The 23,911-nt window shown below is 45.3% G+C and overlaps 2 protein-coding genes across 4 annotated transcripts in view; one reads left to right on the forward strand and one right to left on the reverse strand.

Annotated features, from left to right (window-relative positions):
- Window positions 1–17,281, forward strand: part of LOC147015221 (uncharacterized) — a 45,802-nt gene extending 28,521 nt beyond the window's left edge. For both annotated transcript variants that reach the window (XM_085849778.1, XM_085849779.1), the window contains 9 exons: window positions 3,293–3,395; window positions 4,897–5,006; window positions 6,128–6,208; window positions 7,324–7,416; window positions 10,670–10,830; window positions 10,999–11,137; window positions 11,327–11,399; window positions 11,509–11,623; window positions 16,741–17,281. In XM_085849778.1, coding sequence (XP_085705904.1) covers window positions 3,293–3,395; window positions 4,897–5,006; window positions 6,128–6,208; window positions 7,324–7,416; window positions 10,670–10,830; window positions 10,999–11,128 — 678 coding nt within the window. In that variant the 3' untranslated portion in view covers window positions 11,129–11,137; window positions 11,327–11,399; window positions 11,509–11,623; window positions 16,741–17,281. The remainder of the gene's footprint in view (window positions 1–3,292; window positions 3,396–4,896; window positions 5,007–6,127; window positions 6,209–7,323; window positions 7,417–10,669; window positions 10,831–10,998; window positions 11,138–11,326; window positions 11,400–11,508; window positions 11,624–16,740) is intronic.
- Window positions 1–23,911, reverse strand: part of LOC147015219 (uncharacterized) — a 189,349-nt gene that overhangs the window by 83,855 nt on the left and 81,583 nt on the right. The gene's annotated exons all lie outside the window — the stretch shown is intronic.

Here is a 23,911-nt window from a genome sequence, read left to right on the forward strand (position 1 = left end):
AACTTGATCGGCTCACTTGGCTATTCCTGGATGGGTTTGAGGCTGGAGGAGTCGCAGCTGAAATGTGAATCCTATCCACGTTCCTCCTGATGACTTCATCTTTGCATTTTGCTTGTTTGGACGCCTTCTGATGACTCCAATGCAGGACTGCACCGATTTGGTCTTCCATTTGATTTGAATTGAATTTATTTTAATGCCATTCTAAATTCAATTGAATAATAATAAAAAAACATTATGGTTCAGGGTCAGGTGTCCAATCAAAGCGGGGTTGCGTCAAAGTGGGACGTCTTGGTACCCGGTCATCATTGCCAGCAGTTATAAAGTAGCAGTTCTAATTATGTCTCTTATTAATCTTGTAACACACCAGTATACAAATGCCACACAAAATACACCACTCAAAAGAAGTCCTGGCAAGGGTCTGCAATCTCTGATTGCTCTTTTTCTTGTTATTGTTGTAAATATTATGTGTTAATGAATATATGCTTTCTTGCAATATTATCATTGCTTTTGTGATATATTGTCGTGGTGCTGCGCGGTTAGGTTAATCCCCCCGACCCAATTTGTGGTGACGGGTGGTTAACACCGCCAGCCCGGATGGCCGAGTGGTTTCCCTTCGGAGGCGGACACATTGATCCTCAGAGATTACAACCTGTGCGGAAGGGGCAGGGCACAATGGCAGAGCGATGGAGGCACAGATGGATGCACAAAGGGGTTCAGACTCAAACCCCACGACAACGACATGGACACATCATCTTACAATAAACACGGGATTTAATGAAAATAGGAAAATATTTACAAAGGACAATAATTCAGAAATAATAATAATCATGAGATAAATTAAACCGAAAATTGAGGTGCCTCTACACGCAGACTTAAATACAGACAAGAGGAAACAAAATGAAAGAAAATCCTTCCTTTATTCCGGCACTTAGCTTGGCCCAGGGATGGTCTTTTGTGGAACTTGGAATCGAGGCGCTTCATCCTTCACATGTAGACGCGCCCAAAATATGGCGCCAAGCAGTACGTCAGGTAATTCGTGATGGTAATCAACATCAGGGCTGAGAGACCCCGTGCAGCTTCTATTTACAAGCGAATCTGCCGAACGTTCCTCTTTTGCACCCGGTCTGTTTACAACGATTGCCCACACGATGACACGATTTCTGAGGCCCCATGATCAGGCCACGAGGCATGCTCTCCTTCCCTCCTCAGAAACATACACACTTCATGGATCAGCCGAACAGTCAATGGCTTGCAGCTTGCTCAGTACGTGAGCCAATTCACCTCAGCATGAATACGAGAATCGTGCAGTCTTCTTCATGCGTCGAAGGAAAGCCAGCCGTCGAGCCCTGTTCTTACAGGCCATCTCCTCGCTACATTCTCTCTCGACCGCGTGCTTCCCTGACTGCGCACTCATGCGTTCCTCCTCATCTCTCTCTGATGTCACACCGAACAACCTTCAACCTCCGGGGCGTGGTTTTCTCACGCCAAACCCGAGAAGGCGGGGCGTCTGCCTGCTCGGCATGCTTGGCTCGCTTGTAACTGCAAAAACGTTGGAATCGGTCACGGGTATTCACATACTGGGGGAACTTGAACTTAATCCCTATGTAATTAAAACCGTACCACCCCCCCCCCCCCCCGTGTGGTGACATGCAACACTTAAACTCACAGATTCCCTACTTAATTACATCGAGATGTCTCCGACACGTCCACGGACCAAACAACTCCATACGATCTTATCTTTCCTCTTAAATTCCTCCATCTACCCCCACAATGGTAAGAACATATTGTAATTAGAATGCCATGCCATGGTCATTGAATGTATGAAGCTGCTTTATCTGCCTTAAAATCTACCTTTATCTGCATTTAAAACATTAGAATTCTTACGGATCTTTTGTGGTATAGTCGTATCTTAATGGGTCAAAAGAATCTACAGTCTTCGTCGTCTTTTGGGTCCTCTGGGGCTTTTGGGTCATTGGGGACTTTTGGGATTTTGTGAGTCCTCGGGGACTTTTTGGACTTTTGGGTCCTCAGGAACTTTTGGTTCTTCAGGACTTTTTGGGAATTTTTGGGACTTTTCGGTCGTTGGGGACTTTTACGCCCTCAGTGACTTTTTGGGACTTTTGGGTTCTTGAGGAGTTTTGGATTCTTGGTGACTTTTTTGGACCTTTCGGTCCTCAGGGTCTTTTGGGGGTTTTTGGGTATTTTGGGTCATCTGGGTCATTTGGGTCCTCGGGAACTTTTTGGGATTTTTGGATCCTCATGGAGTTTGGGATCCTTTGGGTCTTTTGGTTCATTTGGGTGTTTTTGGTCCTTGGGGTCTTTTGGGTCATCAGGTTCTTTTGGGTCCTCGGTGACTTTTTGGGACTTTTAGGCCACGGGGTGTTTTGGGGTCTTTTGGATCCTTGGAGTCTTTTGGGTCTTCTGAAGGGTCTTGGGGCTTCAAAAGGGTCTTCAGTATTTGAAGGGGTCTCAGCAGTCCAAAGGGTCGAAAGATACATTTCAATTGTGTGCAGTAAATGAACAGACTTAAGTAATTAATTGACAAAAGTATGCATCGGACGGACACACACACACACACACACACACACACACACACACACACACACACACACACACACACACACACACACACACACACACACACACACACACACACACCTCATCCATTGATCGTAGGTTGTTTGTTTTTATTCCCCGCCGCGACCCGGGTCGTCCGTCCGTTCGTCCGTCTGGCTGGGCGTCAACATTTATAGCTGTGAGTGCGATAGCTCATAAACTGTTTGCCATATCGATTTGAAATTTGGGTCATACATGTACGACCTGAAAAGGAAGAACCCCATTGATTTTGGGCGTGGCCGGATTCAAGATGGCCGACTGGGGCGGCCATCTTGAAAAAAATGTTTTTTGTAATTAATGGAAAAACCTCTTATCTGATTTCAATTATTTTTGGTCACTACGTTCCTCACCCTTGGGAACTTTTTCCAACATGGTTTCGGCCCGCTCGGACATCCAATATGTCCGCCAGGCAGCCATGTTGAAAAAAACGACATTATCGCGAAACAGAAATGGTGTCTTGTTTCGAATTCACCTCCCTCATTATCTGGAATATGTATGACCTTTTTCAATGGCGGGGGATTCCCCATCTCTGATGGGGATGTTTGTTTGTGTTGTTACCCTCTTGTCCTGTGATTTGAGCATGGTTGGAATATTTGTGGAGCTGTGTTCACCTTCAAAATTAGTTGTGTTTTTTTAATGCAGGATGTGATTACAGTTGTTGCATATTGTGCTTCAGGTTAAAGAACAAAAGAAGTGTCTGGAAACTACACATGAGGAGTTCATGAAGGAATTGTTTATCTTGCTGTCTTCACACCTTCCTCTCCACAATAACAATACCGGTCAGTTCATAGTCTGTAATGCTCAAAGGGGCAGTAACATTATCTTTAGATTCTTTGGAATTGTGCTGAAAGTTATTGTCCATGAAGCAGGAAGCAAATTTTCTTGTTTCTCTCAAATTGGGAGGATAATATTTCATTAATGGTCAAATTGTATTGAATATGACTCGACTGTTCATTATAAGGGCAGGAATGATGTTCAACATCACAATTATTTTGGAATTATTACCCCACGTACGTGAAGCACAAAGTGGGGTTCAGCAATTCGTTCATGTCCGTTCGTTCGTCTGTCTGTCCCCAAATGTCAGTTTATGATTGAGGAACAACTTGATTTAAATTAAATGTTATATTTTGAACATGAATCATAAAACAAACATGCCTTTTAATGAACAGTACTTTGGCTCTGAATTCATCCTGATTGCACATTCACCGAGAGGTGAGATTTTGTTTTTCTACTCTATCTGTCTGCCTGGCAGTGAAACAAAATTATAAATCATTCCAAACCGAAAACTTACTGTTTTTAAGTACGTCATAAAGGAGGTCACACACAACTGGCACGAAGAACTGATGTGACGCGTTAGACATGGTGGTGCAATAAGACACTGCCTCAACTATGGTCATGCATCGGTTGGACGATTTTTGAAATCTTTATTTTATTTAAATTGAATTATATACATAAACACTGTGGAAGACAAATCACCTTCTTATCACTCCCAAGAACCTCTAGTGGTGCAGTTCTTTGACATGTTAATTAAGGTGGCGAATAAGACTGCTTCCATCGAGCTAAACTTCCGGAAAAAAATATTTAACGATCTTTAAAATCATTATTTCATTTAAATGATACACACTGTGTTGAAAACTGCGAGGGGTAATGTGAACTCTCCAGTTAGTCGTTTCAAGTGGCTTTCCAGGCTGGTGTCACTTAAGTGCATTTTCATCCCCTCCAGAGTGGTATTTCTGAGATGTTGTGGGCATTAAAGAGAATAAGTTATTTTGATTATTCGTGTAAATGCAGGAAGGCAGTACAAAGTGTGTGTTCGTGCACGGGTTTATGTCCCTGCCCTGAACGCGCACGTGCTTCGAAATTTCATGAAAACTTCCTCATCTTGTAAAAGGTGATACGAACGACATTTAAATGTTTAAATTTCCCAGCCTTTGTTTGGTTCTTGAGGATAATTGGAAGTGTTTCTGATTATATTTTTCAGACCTCACCAGAATAGTTTCTCCGATATGGTAGATAAATGTAGTTTGTGAAATCAGCGTCTTGTGGAGACTTGATTTATCAGTGTTCCAACCGTATAATCTTAAATATTGATCACCAGTCCAACAATTGTGTACTTCTATCACACACAGGTCCATGAAAATATAAATACCAATCCTAATCTCACAATCACTCCGTGGTCTCTCACTAAATAAATATTGATACGGAACATTGTGCAAACCTTCCATGATCTGAATATCCCGCATCACTCGAAACAAACTTTTGTCTTTTTCATTCTAAAAGGTTACAAAGTTGGAGATGAGAATTTACTTGAAGACAGCACAAAACTCCGAGACTGCTTCGACCAGACCCTGTCTGATCTTCGGATCTATCTCGAAGATTCTTCAAGGCAGGTGGGTACTGAGCCTGAAAGAGGCGAGGAATACGATTAGAGCTGGAAGGTTTTCAAGTGGGTTTGATCATGCTGGATTGATGAACCTTTCATTTCTAAGCTTGTGCAGACATACAATAGACTCTTCTCTCATCTTTGTGAAGTTTATATCCAGCCATGGTGTAAAATATTTGTAAAAGGGGGGAGATGGGAACGCATCATGATATTGGAAAGGGAAGCGTAAGGGAGATTTATCGATCAGCAACAGGGCGTCATGTTAATGAGGCAGCCCAGTGTGGCAAGATATCTTGGATTCTGCAGATATGCACAGTTTGCACACTCACTTTTGAGCTGTTGACCATGGGTTTGAATCTGGACCCTTCTTTAAACGATCTCTCTGTTGTTTCGCATGGAGAGAGAGAGATGGATCAATGTTTAAATTGGCCATCAAAAGGATTTTAAGCTGTCAGATTCATCTGTCAGCATTTGTTGATGGATGATTAAGGTTTCAGTGTCTTTTTCGAAGAGTTTACAAGTTATTCTTGGGATCCGAGGGTCCTGAGTTCAGATCCCATTCTGCTGTTGAATTAACACCAGGTGGGGTTGACTATGCCTGTCATCCTTCCGATGTCGGCAAAATGAGTGACAGCCTGCTGGTATGCTGTGTCGGAGTGGCGACCCATCCAGAATTGTGCCCAATCGCCCAGGAGAATGCTGGGGCAGCACCAACGCTCTGCACAGAGTGTGGTCCCAACGCATTGGATTGGAATCAAAGTTATTGCTGGAACGCTGATAAAATTTAACATTCTTACTCGGACCTAAAGGGGGCACTGCATCACTTCAGCATGACAACACTCACGATATTTGGAAACACGATTTATGGTGTCCGCAAAATACGTGGGATTGAAAATCCAGCATTGGAGTTGTGTTTTGTTGTGAATGTTAAACAATATATTCTTGTCCAATTTAATAACAACATCCACAATAAGTTTGAAGAATGAAATTAAACCTTGAGTGGGAATTGATTGCTGGGGAAATATTTTTGTGTCGTGATGTGTTTTACGTCCTCGATGTGTCAAATTGTTGGTTCCTCACCACAGTGATGTTTTTAATCCTTATATTGCTCGTTTGATTCATTTTCAGGTTGAAGTGCTGAAAACTGCCAATGAAGAAAAAACAAAAGAATGTGAATTGTATAATTCACGATTTCAAGAGGCAGTTCAGGTGCTCATGAACATATCAACTTTGTTTTGTGTTTGTCACAAGAGAACATCTATTTATTACATACACACAGGTGGCATGGTTCCCTTATTTCCCTGTGTCCATTTTCCTATCTTCTCGACTTCCTTTTTACCTCCGCCACCAAAGGTCGATGGAGGTTATGTTTTCACCCCTTTCTGTCTCTGTCTGTTTGGCTGTCTGTAAACAGGATATCTCAAAAAGTTGTGGACGGATTCGGATGAAATTTGGTGGGCAGTTTGGGTATGTGACAAGGATGCATTGATTCGATTTTGGTGAAGGTCCAGATCTGTATCCGGCGACTTGAAATTTTAAAATGATTCTTCACCATTGAGAGATGGGGCTCGGAACTATAAGAAGCATGACATCGCAAAAAGTTACGTGCAGATTTGGACGAAACTTGGTGGACAGGTCGGGCGTGTGATGAGGAAGAAGTGATTTGATTTTGCTTAAGATCCGAATCCGGAGACCAGAATTTTTTTTAATCTTGAGGTGATTCTTCACCATTGAGAGATTGGGCCAAAAACGATATGAAGCACGATATTTCAAAAAGTTGACAGATTCGGACGAAACAACGTGGATGAGTTGGTTCGGTGACGAAAACAAGCCAATTCGATTTTGGTTCAGGTAAGCAGATCCGGCCTATCAGTGGGATACAAAATGTAAACTGTTCAGCTTGGTGGACATATGTTCTCTACTGAGTGCTGTTCTACTTTCAAATATGTTACCCATGACTACCTCATGCCTCACCCATGCACGTCCACGATCTCTTCAACCCAAGCTGATTGTTTCCCATTGTATTACTCTCTGGGGCATTGTAACTTGTGTTTGTTTTCTTCCCCATTTCCTCCATGTGTATGTCCATCCCCTCCATACCTCTGGTACTTTGTTAACCTGCTGTTCATTGTCTATTCAGCTCCTCTCTGAGACTAGACCTAAAAAACAAAAATACATTTTACATTCATTGTATCCAAGGTTGTGTTCATCACCCTGATGATGAATGAGAATCATGTGACAATGAAAAGCCTTTCATCAATGTTTGGGGTGTGATGAATCCTTACGTGGCTAATGTGCTCCTGTATTGTTCTTGTTTTGTATAGGAAGCGGGAATTCGGATAACGGAGTTGGAGATGAACTTGGAAACCGAGCGTTTATCCCACATGAAATCCAACATTGAAACCGATATGGTCCGGGTGAGTTAATTTACTCGTTTCAGTGTTGTTTCCTTTATATTTGTGACTTAAATGATACATTTACATTCATGTGATTGTTTTTCCATTTCCCATCAAGTGGGGTCATGCCCGAAACAATCTGGTCAACAACAAATGCAACATTGTCATTGGGAACTGGCCTGGAATGATTCTTCATGCATACACATACGGGTATCACTTTCCCCAACACCCCATGATGAAGTCGAAACACTCAGTTCTGTTCATGGTTCAGAACATCTCACAATAGTTATGTCCTTCATTTTACAATAGTTATGTCCTCGTCAATGGTAAGATTACATTTATGGGGTGTGTCTGGAATGGAATTGTTTATTGTTGATATTCTATGATCAACTTCAAACAAGACGATGTGACAGAGGTGAAAGCGTCCTCTCTGAGTCGAGGAATATATTCAACCCTCGTTTTTTAAATACATAGTTGAGGCTCATGGAATAGCTGGAACACAGAACAGATCAGGACACAACATTAGAAATGGAACTGCAGAAGGTGGAAATGCCAACAGCCAGGGGAGGGAGAAAATAGATGGAAACGGACAAACAAGAGATGTAGTTTGCGATAAGGGGTAGGGGAGAATGCAAAGGATAGACAAGATGGAGAAAGAAGCAACTTTTTGGGAGGGGTGTAGGTGGTTTAATGGGTGTGGAAAATATCATGGTTTGAGATGGGGAATGATTTGAGATGGTGGTGAACAGCTGTCTTGAAGACCTGGAGGGAAGATTGAGATTGAAGAGTGTTGAAGTTAATTCCACAGGTGGGGAAAATAGAGGAACAAATGAGTGGAAGTGAGATACCTGGCGGGGGGAGGGGGGTGGACAAAGCATGGAGAAGGTACGGTGCATGACTGGAAATTAGCTGGAAGAAGAGACACCACTCACCCTTCAAGTGAAAGACCCATACAGTTTTGAGAGATTCTGATGATCTTGAAAGACTTGATTTCCATGACATTAAACTGTAGATGAAAGCCTTGTCGGAGGATACGAGCTCAGGTGTGCCAAGGAAGGACTTTGCATGACTGAGAAAGCTCAGATATCTGGCTTTGGAGGAGGCCAACTTTGAATTGTTGCTTGCCCAAGAGAGATCATGGCTGAGAGTGAGACCCAGGAGTTGAAGTGACTGAACCTCTTTGAGAGGATTGTTGAAAGAAAGTAAATGAGAGGGTTTTCGGCATGGTCCTTTCAGGTGGGTGGCCGGGGGGGGGGAGCAATATGGTGGGGGGAGAGAGAGAGACCATGTGAGGTGAGGAAAGTTGTTGACGGGCGGCGAGCATACACTAGAGATAGATTTGACAAGGCATCAACAGGTTTTAGAAGAGGGAGACAACTTTGATAGCTCATTCTTGTGAATGGACAGATGTTGTTTTCTGGATCTCCTCAGAGCAGATACAAGAAACACACGTCTTGTGGAATGATCTGAGGTTGCCGACAATTGGATATGCCTTCCAGAAGGAGAATGCAAGTTGTTTTCAGGCAACTGCCTCACCACATGATTCAAAGTACCAAGAGCAGAAAGATGGGTAAGATAACTGAAGATGAGATGCGATGACTTTGTTTGAGAGAGAACAGGCTTCTATGGAAGAATTCCCGGGCTGAATTAATATCAGGGGTGGTCGATATCGGAGAGCAGTCCTGAAGTGTGATGGCTGCTTGCAGTCTCTGGCAGTTTGTCTGAGTGAACTGCCAGACTTGCTGGTGCTGATGCTGTTCTCCCAGAATGGCCAGGGAGATTCTGACCTTCACAAGCACATGGTCAGATCAGATTAACCAATTGGAACAAAGCGTAAGATACATTGACGGGGAAGTTGGTCATCACCAAATCCAGAAGGGAATATTTGCAATTGGGAGAAATCCGGGTGTGGAAAGTTTACAGATTCAGTCCGTCCCATGAGAGAAGTCTTTTGTAGAAGTGCCATGGCGGTTAAGAAGAGGTACTAATACCCAACCAATCAGCATGGTGACAATTGCAATCACCACATATGAGGAAGAGAGAGAGTTGGGATGAGTGATTTAATGTTGGTTCATGTCATGAGAGAGGAAGAGAGGGAGAGAGAGAGAGAGAGAGAGAGAGAGAGAGAGAGAGAGAGAGAGAGAGAGAGAGAGAGAGAGAGAGAGAGAGAGAGAGAGAGAGAGAGAGAGATAGAGAGAGATAGAGATATGTGGATGGAGGGGTCACTGTTTGCAGCATGGTGAGGTGGGAACGGAGGGGAGGTCACAGCCAGAGGTACTCCTGGGGTTTGGGAAGTGAAAAAGCAGGACACAGAGTGAGAAATGAAGTTCCTGACGTGCAGTGCAACTCCACCACCAGGATGGGGTTCATGTCGATCAAACCAGAGGAGGCAATAGCCAGAGAGGGACGATTTAAGGAGTGAGGGACGTCCTGTGAGAGGAAGGATAATGTTAAACAGATGATGTCCGAATTATCAGCAGCGGCCTGGATTGAGAGATCTGTCAGATGGAGTGGAGGCCGCGCATGTTTGAGATCCACACAGTTGGGCACGCGGGAGGAGCTGCTGACAGGACTTCGGGATGTGTGAAGGAGCAAGGAGAAGGCGTGGGGTAGGGGGAAGCCGGGAGGTTGTGGGGAGTGGGAGGGTTGAAACTGGGAGGGTTTGGGGAAGGGGCGATGCTGGGAAGGGCAGGGCCAAAGCTTGCTGGGAGGCGGGAGAAGTCTGTGGGGGGGGTGGGGAAATTGAGAGGGCGCAGGACGAGGTGAAAGTTTAGAAGGCATGGGACAAGGGGGAAACAGATGGGGGGATGGGCCTGACATGAAGTGGTTTGACACTATTAATGGACATGAAGTAGAAATTATTGCCTCCACAACCTCTGCAAAATTGACACCTCACGATTTCCAGACTGGATAACCTGTGACAGACTTCATGGGTTAAGTTGTGGTTAAAATGTTTTTGGTTGAAGGCATGGAGGAAAATTTGGCGGCAAGTGGAAGAGGAAGCTTCATGAACGAAACTTTCAGGAGTGGGGGAGGTTTTGGGAAATAAACATTGTCAAAGAGGACACGATGAGATTTTAATGAAGAAGAAGAATGACTAGGTTTTCCTGATGGAGTAAAAGGAAGCGGAAGGAATGTAAAAATACATTTTGGAAGAGTTGTTTTTTGTGAAAATGTTTCAAAGAAGAAATGTCTTATTCAGTGAAGGTGAATTTGAAGTGAATGTTTTCAGATTGAGAGTGTGGATTGCTTTCATGGTGTTTGTTGATTTCAGGTGCGGCTACGGGACCTCGAGACTATATTCGAGATGGAAAAAGTATCTCGAACAATCGTGGAGGAAAAGCTTCAACTCCTCCACAAGCAGCATGGTTTGACGGAGTGTGAACTGGAGAAAGGCAACGCACACAGTGCACAGCTCTCTCAGTCTCTAGAATGGTACGATGGGGGTAATGATGTCCTGACTATCTTCTCTCACACTTGTCTCTTGTGGTATCCACACAGTTTGTTGTGCAAATGGTTCTTCTTTTGGATGTACACTTGCAGTTGTGTATCTTCTGATGTATGTTGTGCCCTAACCTGGAGTTATTTTCCTGGATCTTGCAGTGTCCAGCAGGGTATGGCAAGTTCAGACCAATATTTGCAGCAACAACTTGAGGCAGCCAAGCAGATGGTTTCTGATTTAGAAGTTCAGCTTCAATCATCTCAACAAGAATTGACAAGAAGGAAGAAATAACATCTTCTGGTATGGTACCACTTTTAAATAAAACAAACGAAGCTTGATCACATCCTCATGTTCAGCTTTTTATCCATTGTAAGATGATCAGATAATTGAGCGAGCTATCCCACCTCCACCATGTTGTATTCTCATAATTGTTCATGAACTTTCCAACCTTGTCCTTTGTGACGTTTCTTTTCTGTTAACCCCACGAAGTGATGCAAGAACACGACTGGAGGATAACGAAGTGAGGACCAAAGAGGACAAAACCCCCATGAAACTGGACATGGTGAGATATTACTTGAGGAGGCATTACTTCGGCACACTTCGTTTTCCTTATTATTCAATCATGCTGCCTGGCAGATGGAGCTTCTTATGAATTGTCTCCACTCTTATAGGTCATGGACTCGAACCGTCAGGTCACCCCTCACTGCTTATGGTCACCACTCGCCACTTCTGGTCACCATTTCAGCTTCTGATTTCTCTGGTGCAGACATCAGGTCAAAAGCACATGTAAGTAAAGAAAAAAGAAAGTAATGCTCATGTAAACAGATTACGAAGGGAATCCACTTCAAGGATTAGAACTGGAGCATCGATACGTTATGATCCTCGTACACAAATACTGTACGCCTTATGATGAACATCTAAAAGTGAAGTAACTATGCCACGTGGTTTCCCTTTATCCCTGACCGCATCCGTGCAACAATATAATTTATTGGTCCAGTTGTAAAAGCCACGGCCCATTCAATCTTCCCGGTTCAAATTCAGCGGATGGGTCAAAATGACCGCTACCGCCAGGTATGTTCAAAGCCACAAGTAACTTCCCGGGCCTGTTTGCCACGTTACAATGCTCGAAGGGACCGTGGAATTTACCCAAGGAAGCACCGAAACTAATTGCCGGTTTCACAATGCAGATTTGTTGCACATTCTCCCCCGTCTTGAATGCAAGGCTCTTGTGTATGTTTGTTGAAATGAGAACAGATGAAAATAACATAAAAACACAGAGGTTATAATTGGGGGTTTCCACAACATTAGGGCCGGGAAAACAAACATCTGTCTCCATGTTATAGCAATGCATATCTAACCTCACAATTAATAACATGATGTTTATTCTAAACAAATGTTAAGGAGATAAGTGAACCAAACCAAGCAGTTTTATTAACCCTAAAGCATCATTCCCACAACACGGTGTTGGGGTTGTTGTGTTTTGGACAACATATTCTGGTGCAGTTTCATAACAACGACGACAAGTTTGTGGAATTGTAATTAAACCTTGAGTGGGAATAAATCGCTGGAGAAATGTTTTTGTTTCATGAAGAGTTTTATGCAAATTCTTCTCTGAAACTAGACATATGATTTTGATGAAAACACGATGAATTACGTGCTGTTTGAACATCAGTTGCAGACTCCATGTACGCCAATTAATGACGTACAATTGAATGTACCCGCCATGGTGAAGCAGTGTGACTATGTCTATTAATTACGTACTGTTTGAACGTCTGTTGCACCCTGACTTCACACATATAAATCTATTAATTACATACCATTGGAATGTCCGTTTTGTACCTTTGGACTGCTGAGACCCCTTCGGAGGGCGGAGCGGAAGGGCGGAGGAGCTCCTTGTGAGCCAACGGCCATCCATATCTAGTGCCCAACTGTGTCTGCGGACGTCCTCCTGCAGTGGGGTTACTTTTTTATTAGGAGGTTGGTGGCAGGATTTGCACTCCGGCCACCGTAAAACCCTTCATTCCGCAAAACACAAAAACGCAAAAAAATCTGAAAACCCACTCCGTGGGAGTACCTCCTGTGCAGCTTCCCTTCGCACAGGGCAGCTCACCGGATGACGGGATTGGGGCAAAGCCTTCGGGACCCCCAATCTTTGTGATAGGAGGGAAAGCACGGGGTAACATCCCTGGGTCAGATTGCGGGAGTGTGTGTCGGAGTGTTGCTGAGGTGTCGTCCACCAGACGGCGGTCTCCTTGGCTTAACCTGAGGCGGTCCCTTCGGGTGGGTGCCTGGTATGTCCTATCCCTAAGAGAGGATGATCACCTGTCTCTGTTATCATCTGAGCTCAAGCGTTTGGACATCGGGATTGCAGCTCTCTCTGAGGTTCGGAGACCGGATTGCGGCGAGATAATGGTGGGTGGTTACACCTACTATTGGTCTGGTCGCTCTGATGGTTACCATACTCAAGGATTGCTGTAGCTGTGTCCAATAAGCTGACTTCAATGATAATTGAGGTAACACCAGTCAACGAGCGTATTATGAGACTAAGGATTCGTCACTCCTTCGGTGTCATTTCCCTGGTCTCTGTTTATGCTCCGACTGAGGCGAGTGATCTCACCGTGAAGGATGCATTCTATGCCACACTCGAGTCTGTGGTTGATCAGTGCCTCAGACGAGATATACTTCTCGTCTTGGGGGATTTCAATGCATCGACTGGAACTGATAGGGATGGTTATGAGATGTGTGGTGGTCCCCATGGGTCAGGAACTATGAACCAGAATAGCACTAAGTTCCTTGACTTTGCAAGAAGTCATTGACTTAGGGTGGCTGGTTCATGGTTTCAGCACCCACAAGCTCATCGCTGGACTTGGTATTCCAATGCTGGCGGTGGGGCAAAGGAGATTGACCATGTCCTCATTGACGGTCGCTGGAGGATGATCCAGAACTGCAGGGTCTACCGGAGTGCTCAGTTCCTCAATACTGACCACAGGCTTGTTGTCGCAACTCTAAAGCTGCACCTTAAATCCTGGAGAATGGTACCATCCCAGCCTTGGCTGGATGTTGGCAAGCTCAGGGATGAGAGAGTTGCTGAGGAGTTTGCAAACATGCTGAGTGGACACTTGGGGGCTCTGGGTGCTTTGGTGTGTCCTGAAGAGTTGTGGAGCGCCTTCAAGACCACCTTCCTTGATGTTGTCGGTGGATGTCTTGGAACTCACCGCAGGGCAAAGAAGAATTTTGTCTCTCAAGGGACACTGGATACCATTGACCAGAGTCGCAGGGCCAGGCCGAATGGCAGAGCTGAGCTGTTCAGGGAGCTGAGGCGTAAAACTGTACGTGCACTGAGGGTGGACAAGGAGGCCTATGTGCGAGGAATCTGTGAGGGGGTAGAGCATCACCTGTGGACAGGTAATTCTCGTCCCGCTTACAGGGGAATTCGCGCATTGCGTTCATCTAAGCCCATCCCTCGGAGCACTGCAGTTCGAGCAGAGAGTGGTAGGCTCTTGACAGAGGAGTCTGAAGTGAAGGCCCGCTGGGCCGGTTACTTTGAGCGGTTGTTCCGGGCTGATCCCCCCAGCTGTCGAGTTGGACGTCAAGGGTGTTACAATCCCTGTTGCTGACCCTCAAATCAACTGTGGTCCACCTTCGCTTGTGGAAACACGGGCTGCGGTGAACCGGTTGAAACGGGGCAAAGCTCCTGGGATCTGTGGCATCCATGCTGAACTTCTCAAGGCTGGTGGAAATGCTGCACTCGTGTCGTAGCATGCAGTTTTGTGCTCTGCCTGGAACACAGGCATCATCCCAACTGATTGGAAGATGGGCCTTGTTGTTCCTCTCTGGAAAGGGAAGGGTGATCGCCAAGACTGCACCAACTACCGAGGGGTGACGCTGCTCTCAGTGCCGGGCAAGGTCTTTGCTCAGATACTTATTGATAGGGTTCGCCACCATCTGCTTGAGCACCCGCGTCCAGAGCAGTCAGGCTTTACACCAAAGAGGTTAACGATTGACCGTATACTTGCTCTTCGTGTCATCACCGAACGCAGATGAGAGTTTCGGCAGGGGCTGCTTGCAGCGTATGTTGATCTCTGTGAAGCGTTCGATTCAGTGAATCGGGATGTCCTCTGGAGGATTCTTGGTCTTCGGGGGGTGCCACCAAAGCTGATCGATCTGATGTCTGAACTCTACTCTGGTACTGAGAGTGCTGTGAAGTGTGGTGGTACCATCTCTGACTTATGTCCAGTTGTTACTGGAGTTCGTCAGGGGTGTGTACTTGCCCCCACACTTTTCAGCACTTGTATGGACTGGATTTTAGGGAGGATGTCAGAGAGATCAAGCTGCTGTGCATTGTTTGGGAATGTCAAGATCTCGGACCTTGATTTTGCAGATGATGCAGTCATCTTTGCGGAGACTTTAGCTAACCTTTTGGGGGCCCTCGAGGTGCTGAATGAGGGGTCAGAGCCGCTGGGATTATGGGTTTCTTGGGTCAAAGCTAAGCTCCAGGCTTTCGGTGACATCTTGGATGCTGCTGTCCTGTCTGTGTCTGTTTGTGGTGAGGATGTTGAGGTTGTGGAGAGATTCACTTCCCTTGGCAGTGATATTCATGTCTCTGCTGGCTGTGAGTCAGAGGTCAATAGACGTCTGGTTCGGGCCTGGGGAGTCATGGATTCACTGGATCATGGGGTGTGGCGCTGCCAGTACCTGTGCGGGAGGAACAAAGTCCGAGTCTTCAGGTCCTTGGTACTTCCAGTCTTGCTCTATGGATGCGCGACTTGGACTCTGACCAAGGATCTGAGACGGAGACTTAATTCCTTTGGTACCGGGTCTCTTCGGAAAATCCTTGGCTATCGCTGGTCGGATTTTGTGTACAACGAGCGGTTGCTGAGAGAGACTCGGATGAGATTTGTTACCTGCATAGTCCGTGAGCATCAGTTGTGGCTGTATGGACATGTGGCTCGTTTTCCTGACGCTGATCCAGCTCAACAGATTCTCTCAGCGGGGGAGTCTCGTGAGTGGAGGAGGCCAGTGGGCCGACCACGTTCCTCGTGGTTGCAGCAGGTTGACCATCATCTCAAGGAGATGGGGATGGGCCTGGCATATGCTCGGGGGATGGCCAGACGGAGGCCCCTGGAGTACCGGCGGAAAGTGGACGCAGCGACGCGCTGTTCTGGCATATGCTCCCATACCTGACCTGACCTGACCCTTTCGACTGTGTGAAGACCCAAAATACCCCAAGAACCCTGAGGACACAAAAGTCACCGAGGACCCAAAATACCTTGATAACCCACAAGACCCCGAAGACCATTTTGACCGTCAAAAAAGGTAAAAGGCGTAAAACGGGTCGAAAGGAGTTTTAAGACCCTTTCAACCCCTTTCACCTTTACGACACTTTCGACTCCTTGAGATCCCTTCATCCTTTCGACCTTTTACACCCTTTAGACCCCCGAGCACCGAAAGACCTTTTCACTCCTTAAGTCCCTTTAAACCCCTTCGACCTGACCACCATTTTGACCCCATGCAGCCTTCAGAAAGATGAGACAGCTGAGACCCTTGACCATTTTGAGGTATAGACCAATTGGACCTTCTTATATTTCAAATTACAAATAAATATAATGTTACCGATATTACAAATATATTTGTGCAAAAGAAATGTTTGTATTATGATTGGTGTATATCTTGACAACACAGCAAAAGTTTAACATAAATCTCTGTAAGGATGTTTGGTGAAGCGAGCACAGCCAGCCGATCCACATGAATACTGCATAAAAACCTAAAAACATCGTGCAGCCGTGAAGCTGTCTGATTTTATGTCTCCTATTAATTACGTGCTGTTTGAATGTCATTTGTACCCTGACTTCACACATGTCCATTAATTACGCACGATTGGAATGTACCTTTCGATCCTTCAGACTACTGAGAACCCTTTGACCGTTGAAGATCCTGATTGAAGACCCAGAAGACACGGAGGATTTCAAAGACCCAAAAGACACAAAAGACCTTGAAGGACTCAAACGACCCTGTGGAAGTGTAAAAATTATCTTAAAATATTTCGTTATTATCAACACAACTCTCAGTGTGCATATACAACTCAGATTTTAAAATATATACTTGATAATGGATCAGCGCATACTGATGGTAGTTTTATAATGGATAGATATAGTGTTGCTGAGGCCGTCCCGAGTGATGGTAGTTTTATAGAGAGGCCGTCCGATGAAAACATGGGATGTGTTGCTGAGAGATGATCATTGAGTTTCAGGCCGAACAAGAGGGCGAGGGATCATGCAACCTGGAAAGCAGCCATTAGGTGAACTACGGCTGACACATGCAAGCATGGAAAAGTACGTGGAACGATGATGATGATGGTGTGCTCCTTTACTGCATAACAAATATAATCTTTTCTTCCATTCCACTTGTTTGGCAAGTTAAATGAAATAAAACCCTGTCTGAAGACAGCTGCCTTTGCTCAATGCCAGTGAGGCATGAGAATGCTTTATTTTTATGAATGAATGCATATAATATGCTGAATAACATTTTGCAAGGGTGTAAAACTTGAGGGATCACATGATATCGCACAACATCAAGGTTTCTGGAAAACATGGCATTATTTTGATGGAATGAAGCATGCATTATGGAAGAGTCGTGGAGATGGAGGGCTGTGAAGCACTGAAAATGCCTGATAAAGGTTGAAAGTTCCCGAGGTCAAACCCAAGGAATTTGTTTCAATATGCTGAAACATAATCTTGTTTAACTGACTGGATAACACATCTGTTGTTTTCCCGAAGGCAATGCCACATCCTTGGAAAAGTTCTGTTTGTCTCATCAGAATGTGTCCACCTGGTGTTGGTCAACTCGCTTGCACATGAGCCGGCCACCTCCCTATTTACTCTTCCCTCGATAAGAACCTCTGGTTGAAACATCAAGCCAGAGAGATAAAACTTTGCATTGATTGTCTCTCTCCATGCGCACATGTTAACAAATGATTGAACTCTCACTGTGACTGGTGTAACTTGATTGAGGCTTTAAATTTTCCACCACAACCCATTTGACCCAGAAGACTCAAAAGACTCCAGAGGACATAAAAGACCCTGAAGATCCAGATGACCCAAAATACCCAAAAGATCCTGATGACCCAAAAAATCCCAATGAACCCAAGACCTAAAAGACGCCTTTTACCTTTATGATAATTAAGACAATCTTAAGCTTTAAGACCAGTTTTTTACACTTCAGAGAGCTTTAAATCCCTTTCACCCTTGAGACCTTTTATACAATTTTGACCCCGAGAACATTTTGACCTTTACACCACTGAAGTCCCTTTGGACCCCTCAGACCTTCACATAATTCAGACCCCTTACATCCTTCAGACATTAGATCCTTGACCATTCAGAGCTTCAGACCACTTGGACCTGGACACTTGGACTTGGATCTCTGTCTCTTGTCTCTTTGTCTCTTTGTCTCTCTCTCTCTCTCTTCTCTCTCCTCTCTCTTCTCTCTCTCTCCTCTCTCTCTCTCTTTCTTATGCACACCAAATCTTAAAAGTTACAAATGCAACTTTGTGTGGGGATTAGGTCTCACTCGGGGGTCAGAGAGGGGGCTTGATTATCAATGTAAATTTGTACCACATAGCACTTCGTGATGGTCGTGGCAGAGGTTGTTACAATTTCCTTTTTTTACCGGGACAACGCTGAGGTTAAAGCACTCTTCGCACAGGTAAATTTGTTCCCCTTCCCTTCTCCTTCCCCACCCCCTCCCAGAAAAAAAAGGAAAGGCCTATCAAGGCTTGTCATCATGTGTGAGACATTTCTTGCAAGAAAAGACATCAGGGCGAACGGGGGAAAAAGAGGGGGTGAGATGGGACATGACGGGCAGAGGAGGTGGGGAGTAGGGGTTAAAGCATTCCATGCAGGGTAAATTTGTCTTCCTTTCCTTCTCGTTGCCCAAAATGTTTGGCACAATGTGTGACGAAATGGTCCATCAGCGAAGTGAGGGGTAGGCTCTGCTCGTATATAATATTGGATAACCCCCACATCCACCATCTTCCTGCAGTTGTGGAATACATGTAATTTGTTTACCCTGGCGATTGAAACAGTTAAAAGCTTGGCAAATCAGCATCTTGAACACCAGAATAATGTGTGATGAAAATCATATGTACGCATCACCAATCGAGTTGTGCACCCATGAGGTCATGCAAATAGACGGGGAAGGGGGGGTGGGGTGGGGGTATCTCATATACATAATGGCGGTGAAAATAGTCTGATTAAAAAAAAGGATTATCTGACTTGTTATTCTCCCAAAATATTTTTGTGCTCCTCGGTCAAGGATCTCATCCTCTTAAAAATATATTTTCCAAAGATTTCAAGATTGTGTTCGTTTGAAGAGCAGCTTTTGGGTCGCTGATGACTTTGCGTGATTCGAAAGTTGTCATCACATTAATAATCGTTGGGCCTTTATTTTCTTACATTTGAAACTCAAAATATGCTAAAATTAACTTTTCAGTCAAAACTTTTATCAGTGATCGAAAAACAGACCGGAATTTACCGAAGATGCTATGACGTCACGTTCTCCGAAAACTTCGTGAACATTCGGAAACAGCATGTGAACAATGGCGAGATGCGAATCAGAGAGTGATTTCAGCGGCGATGAAATTGAGTGTTTTCATTCCGATATTGCTGAGGAAGAGTCTGAGGATGATGGGAATTTATACTATGGAGTTTCTGGCCCTGAGCCATATAAATTTGAGCCACTTGCAAGTGCCAGAAAACGGCCTATTTCGTGTACAAGTGGCAGGACTGATGGCCTGGCAGTTCACACTGACAGACTCCACCAGACAGATTGGTTTGTAGATTTTTATTTTCTTGTTCGATGCATAAAATAATGTAAAGTTTGATTCGTCTGTGACTTGATATAATAATTTTTAACCCTCGAGTCACTCAAGAGTCAAAAATAGAATGAATCAATAATGGATCCAAATATATTACACACCGTAGCCTTGGCTTTGAAGTCTTTCTGACAGCTGAGCTTGACCCCAGCGAAAGTGAACAGTTAGAACAAACCCCAACTTTCAAGAGACTGATGTGGCATATACAGACCAAAACATTTTTAGCCTCATTGGGAAATATTCTACCAAATTTAGAAAAAAAATAGTGGAAAATTGATTAATTTTTTACAATTGAAATGAAACAGCCCAATTTGCTGATGCTGTTAAAAAAATTCATGCTCGTGTTTTTCAGAAAGTTTACTTGTGTGTTTTTCCATGTACTCTTTCAGAATACATTTCAAGGTTTTTCTCACTTAAACTCAATAATTTATTCTGTGACAGAGCAGTATCTGGAGAACTTGTCAAGAAGAGGAGGTCCGAGCTTAACCGACACAACGCATATATCCCTCAAACCTCTAAGACACAGGAAGGGTAATCGGACCAACGAATCTAATTAATGACATAACTCATTCTGGGAACCTCCGTGTCTCTGCTGTACTTGGGGGTTTATTTCCAAAACCGAAACAATTTCCACTTACACCAAGTTTGGTCAAAATCCCATCCATAGTACACAAGTTAGAGCAGTAACAGAATGTTTGGCTAATTGCACCGCTGGCCTTTAACCTATTGACCCCATAATCTAATCAGTTTATCTTTATATCATTATACAAACTTGTTCCAAGTTTGACTTCGATCCGTTCAGCTGTTCTTAAGTTATCAGGGTCATGAAATCCTATCATGGATGGCTGAAAAGCCAGACGGAAAACCCGAAAACATCCTGGCTCCGATGACTTCGTCGGCCGAGGGATAAAGATCTAAATGAATCAGCATTCATGACGTCCTGTCCTGAGAGCACAAGAAACGTTTTTACATTCTACATTTTTACAAATATGTTGGCGCATCGTGCCAGTCGTACCAACCACCACCAGGAGACATCACTGACTTTTTGGTATCTTTAGTGTCGGAACTGTTGTTAAGCTCAATTCTTCTGTTTAAATTAAATTCTGCGGAAATTAACGAACACTGCCTTTACAAATCCAAAATTAAATGAATTAAATAAAGTTACGACACTGCCTGGACAAATCCAGAAATTAAATAAAGATACAGTACCAACACCACCTGGAGAAGTTGAAAACTTCATTGAATTGTCCACCGCTCCTTCCCAATTCCACATCCAGAGGATGCATGACATCATCACGGGGCGCCGAAGGAAGGGAGGACTCAGTCTTTACTCCCTTTGTTTCTTTATTTTTGTTTGTTTTCTTGTTTGTCCGGATGATATCTCAGCCATCCTTTGAGTTAGTAAGTTCAAATTTGGGGACAAAAGTGAAGACGTGCTTTGGCAAAAATCATTATTCTTATTTTTTGATTCATCAATTGATTGATTTATAACTTAATTATTATCGATTTATGAATTACTTATTTATTTATTTAACTTCTGGGCAATAAATATCTCAGGCACCTTTTGAGCTCGGACGCTGATATTTTGATATGACAGTGAACAAGTGCTTTGGTTATAAATAAATAAGAACAGAGTTCAATTTGTTCGACCACTTTATTAGCGTGGAACGACAATAATCAAACAAGTATTGAACAGGTTGAAACACCCACAACATCCCTGGCTCCGGCTCAGGCTGTGCATGCGCACTGGCACAGGGGACCGTCGATATGTAGAAGTACCGTAAAGTACAATGTTCTCTATCTCCCTCCGAGTCTTTATTATGTTAATAGATAAAGGCTGAGAAAATATTAAGTTTAATGAATGAACAAAAGTTTATATCGCCCATCGTGTGACTATTCCATGGAGTAGTCCTTGTGCCAGGCAGGCACGCTGGTCGCTCTGGTGGATCGGCGTTGACCTATTGCTGGTGCTGGTGGTGTCACATCGGGCCCCAGTGGGGATGGGGCTCTCGGGGTTTCAGGGGCCGATGGTGGCGTCTGAAGGATCGCGCGCCTCGGTGTGCCTCATCCTGGTGCTGCTGGCGTGTCTGAAACGGGTGTCATCTTGCGCCGGGGTGTGCATACTGACGTCAGTGCCGGCGTGGGCCCCGTTGGCGTCGCAGATGTCACGGGTTCGCTGTCGAGGTCAGGCAGTTGCGGTGTTACAACGGGTGCAGGTACAGTGATGCGGGTTGCTAGATCATCATAGATAGACCGGGGTGGCAGCTGGTCATTGCGAACTGGGCTAAACTTGCGCAGGAATTTCCTGTTCCGAAGTGTGACTCTGCCCGAGCCGTCGATCTTGATCACGTATTGGTCGTGTTGGCGTACCTCCACGATACTGCCTGTCTTGTCCCATTTTTTGGGGTGGAATCCTGTCTGGTTCTGTACGCGGACTAGGTCCCCTACAGCAAGTGGCGGAAGACGTTTGGTGTGTTCTGCCAAGATGTCGGCTGTGCGGATATGACGTTAGCGGAGGGCCTCCTCCCTCGCTTTCAGGGTCTCATGCCAAGTGTCGTGCGGTCTGTACTTTCCGGGGATAATTGGGATGAAATCGCGTATCGGGCGGCCGAAGACACACATTGCCGGGGAGATCTTCGTGTCAGGGTCAGGCGTGTTACGATATTGTAGTATCGCTCTCTGCACAGCGTCAGTGTCAAGTTCTCCCTGCGGGCTGGTGTTGTCCGTGATAAGTCGTTTCATTGTCTTAACTCCAATCTCCACGCGACAGTTGCTGTGAGGGAAGGCCACCGATGACAAGCGGTGGTGTACGCCCCATCTGTGCAGGAATGACCTGGTCTCGGTGGAGGTGAACTCCGGTCCCCCATCCGACGCGAGCTCTTCTGGTGTCCCGTACGTCACGAAGGCGCGACGTAAGTGGTTTATGAGTCCGGCGGCGCCACCCGTCGACTTTGAGATGATCGGCCAGTTCGAGTATCTGTCCACCGTCACAAGGTAGTGTGCACCCCTGTGTACAAAGAAGTCTGAGCACACTGCCTGAAAGGGGTAAACGACCGGAATAGGTGGAGTTGGTGGCGCTCCAGGCTGTGATGGTGCCATCCGGTGGCAGTGTTCGCAGTTTTTCCGAGTGGCGCTGATGTCAGCCGACATGCCTGGCCAGAATACAGAGGATTCTGCGCGGGTGGTCATCATTGATACGCCCTGGTGGGCAGCGTGTAGGGCGCTCAGCACATCGCCGCGGAGTGAGGGTGGTATGACTACTCGGTCCTTGTATAGGATCACTCCATCTGTCGATGTAATGTTCTCGCGGTACTGGTGATAGTCGCGAATTGTCTCTGGCATCTGGATTTTTGAGTCGGGGATGCCGTTCATTGTCATTCCCTCCAATATGTGCATATCGCCATCGCTGCTGGTGGCTTCCCTGACGCGATCCCATGTTACTGATCGCAATGATTCGAGGCCCGCGGCACACCATGCCAGGTTGTCCTCCTCGACGTCGTCGTCATACTCCGGCTCAGTTTGGCGTAGGAGGGACAGGACGTCGGTGTGCGTGCTTGGTTGGAGGTGGGTCGCTATGGTGGCATTGTCATCTGGAAGGTTCATGAGTGGAGGTCGCGTGGTGCCAACCGGCCTGCGCGACATGGCATCTGCCGCCTTGTTCTTCATGCCCGGGATATGTATGATGCGGAAGCGATAACGCAGGGTCTTCTCCTTGAGGTTCCTGAGGCGGGGGTTGGGTATGTCGTCAAGTGCTCTGTCCGAAAGGAGTTTCAGCAGTGGTTTGTGGTCTACCGCAACGATCAGGTTCTCGCAGCCGAGTACGAAGTAGCGCGCCTTGTCCAAGGCGTCCGCGACTGCGAGAGCCTCGCCCTCTATGGGCGCGTATCTGGATTCTGCCGCGTGTGTAAATCTGCTGCCGACCAGGGTTATTTTCCATCCATCAGTACAGCAGAATGGTCTAACTGGCACGCATCGGCAGTGCTTTTGAAGCAACCAGGATCCGATTCCCTCCTTCGACCAGTCCGTGGCGATGCATGTTGGCTTAGTTTTGTCAAATATGCGGACACCGTGTTCGATTTCTTGTACGATCACGTCTTTCGACTCGCGGAATATGTCCTCTAACTCCATGGACCACTGGAAGCGTTCTCCACTTTTCAGGAGCTTCCGGAATGGCTGCATTCGTTCGGCCATACTAAAGGCGTATG

Source organism: Eptatretus burgeri, chromosome 12 (genome assembly GCF_056783735.1).
Source record: "Eptatretus burgeri isolate ZD-2024b chromosome 12, Ebu_testis_v1, whole genome shotgun sequence".
Classification (NCBI taxonomy): domain Eukaryota; kingdom Metazoa; phylum Chordata; class Myxini; order Myxiniformes; family Myxinidae; genus Eptatretus; species Eptatretus burgeri.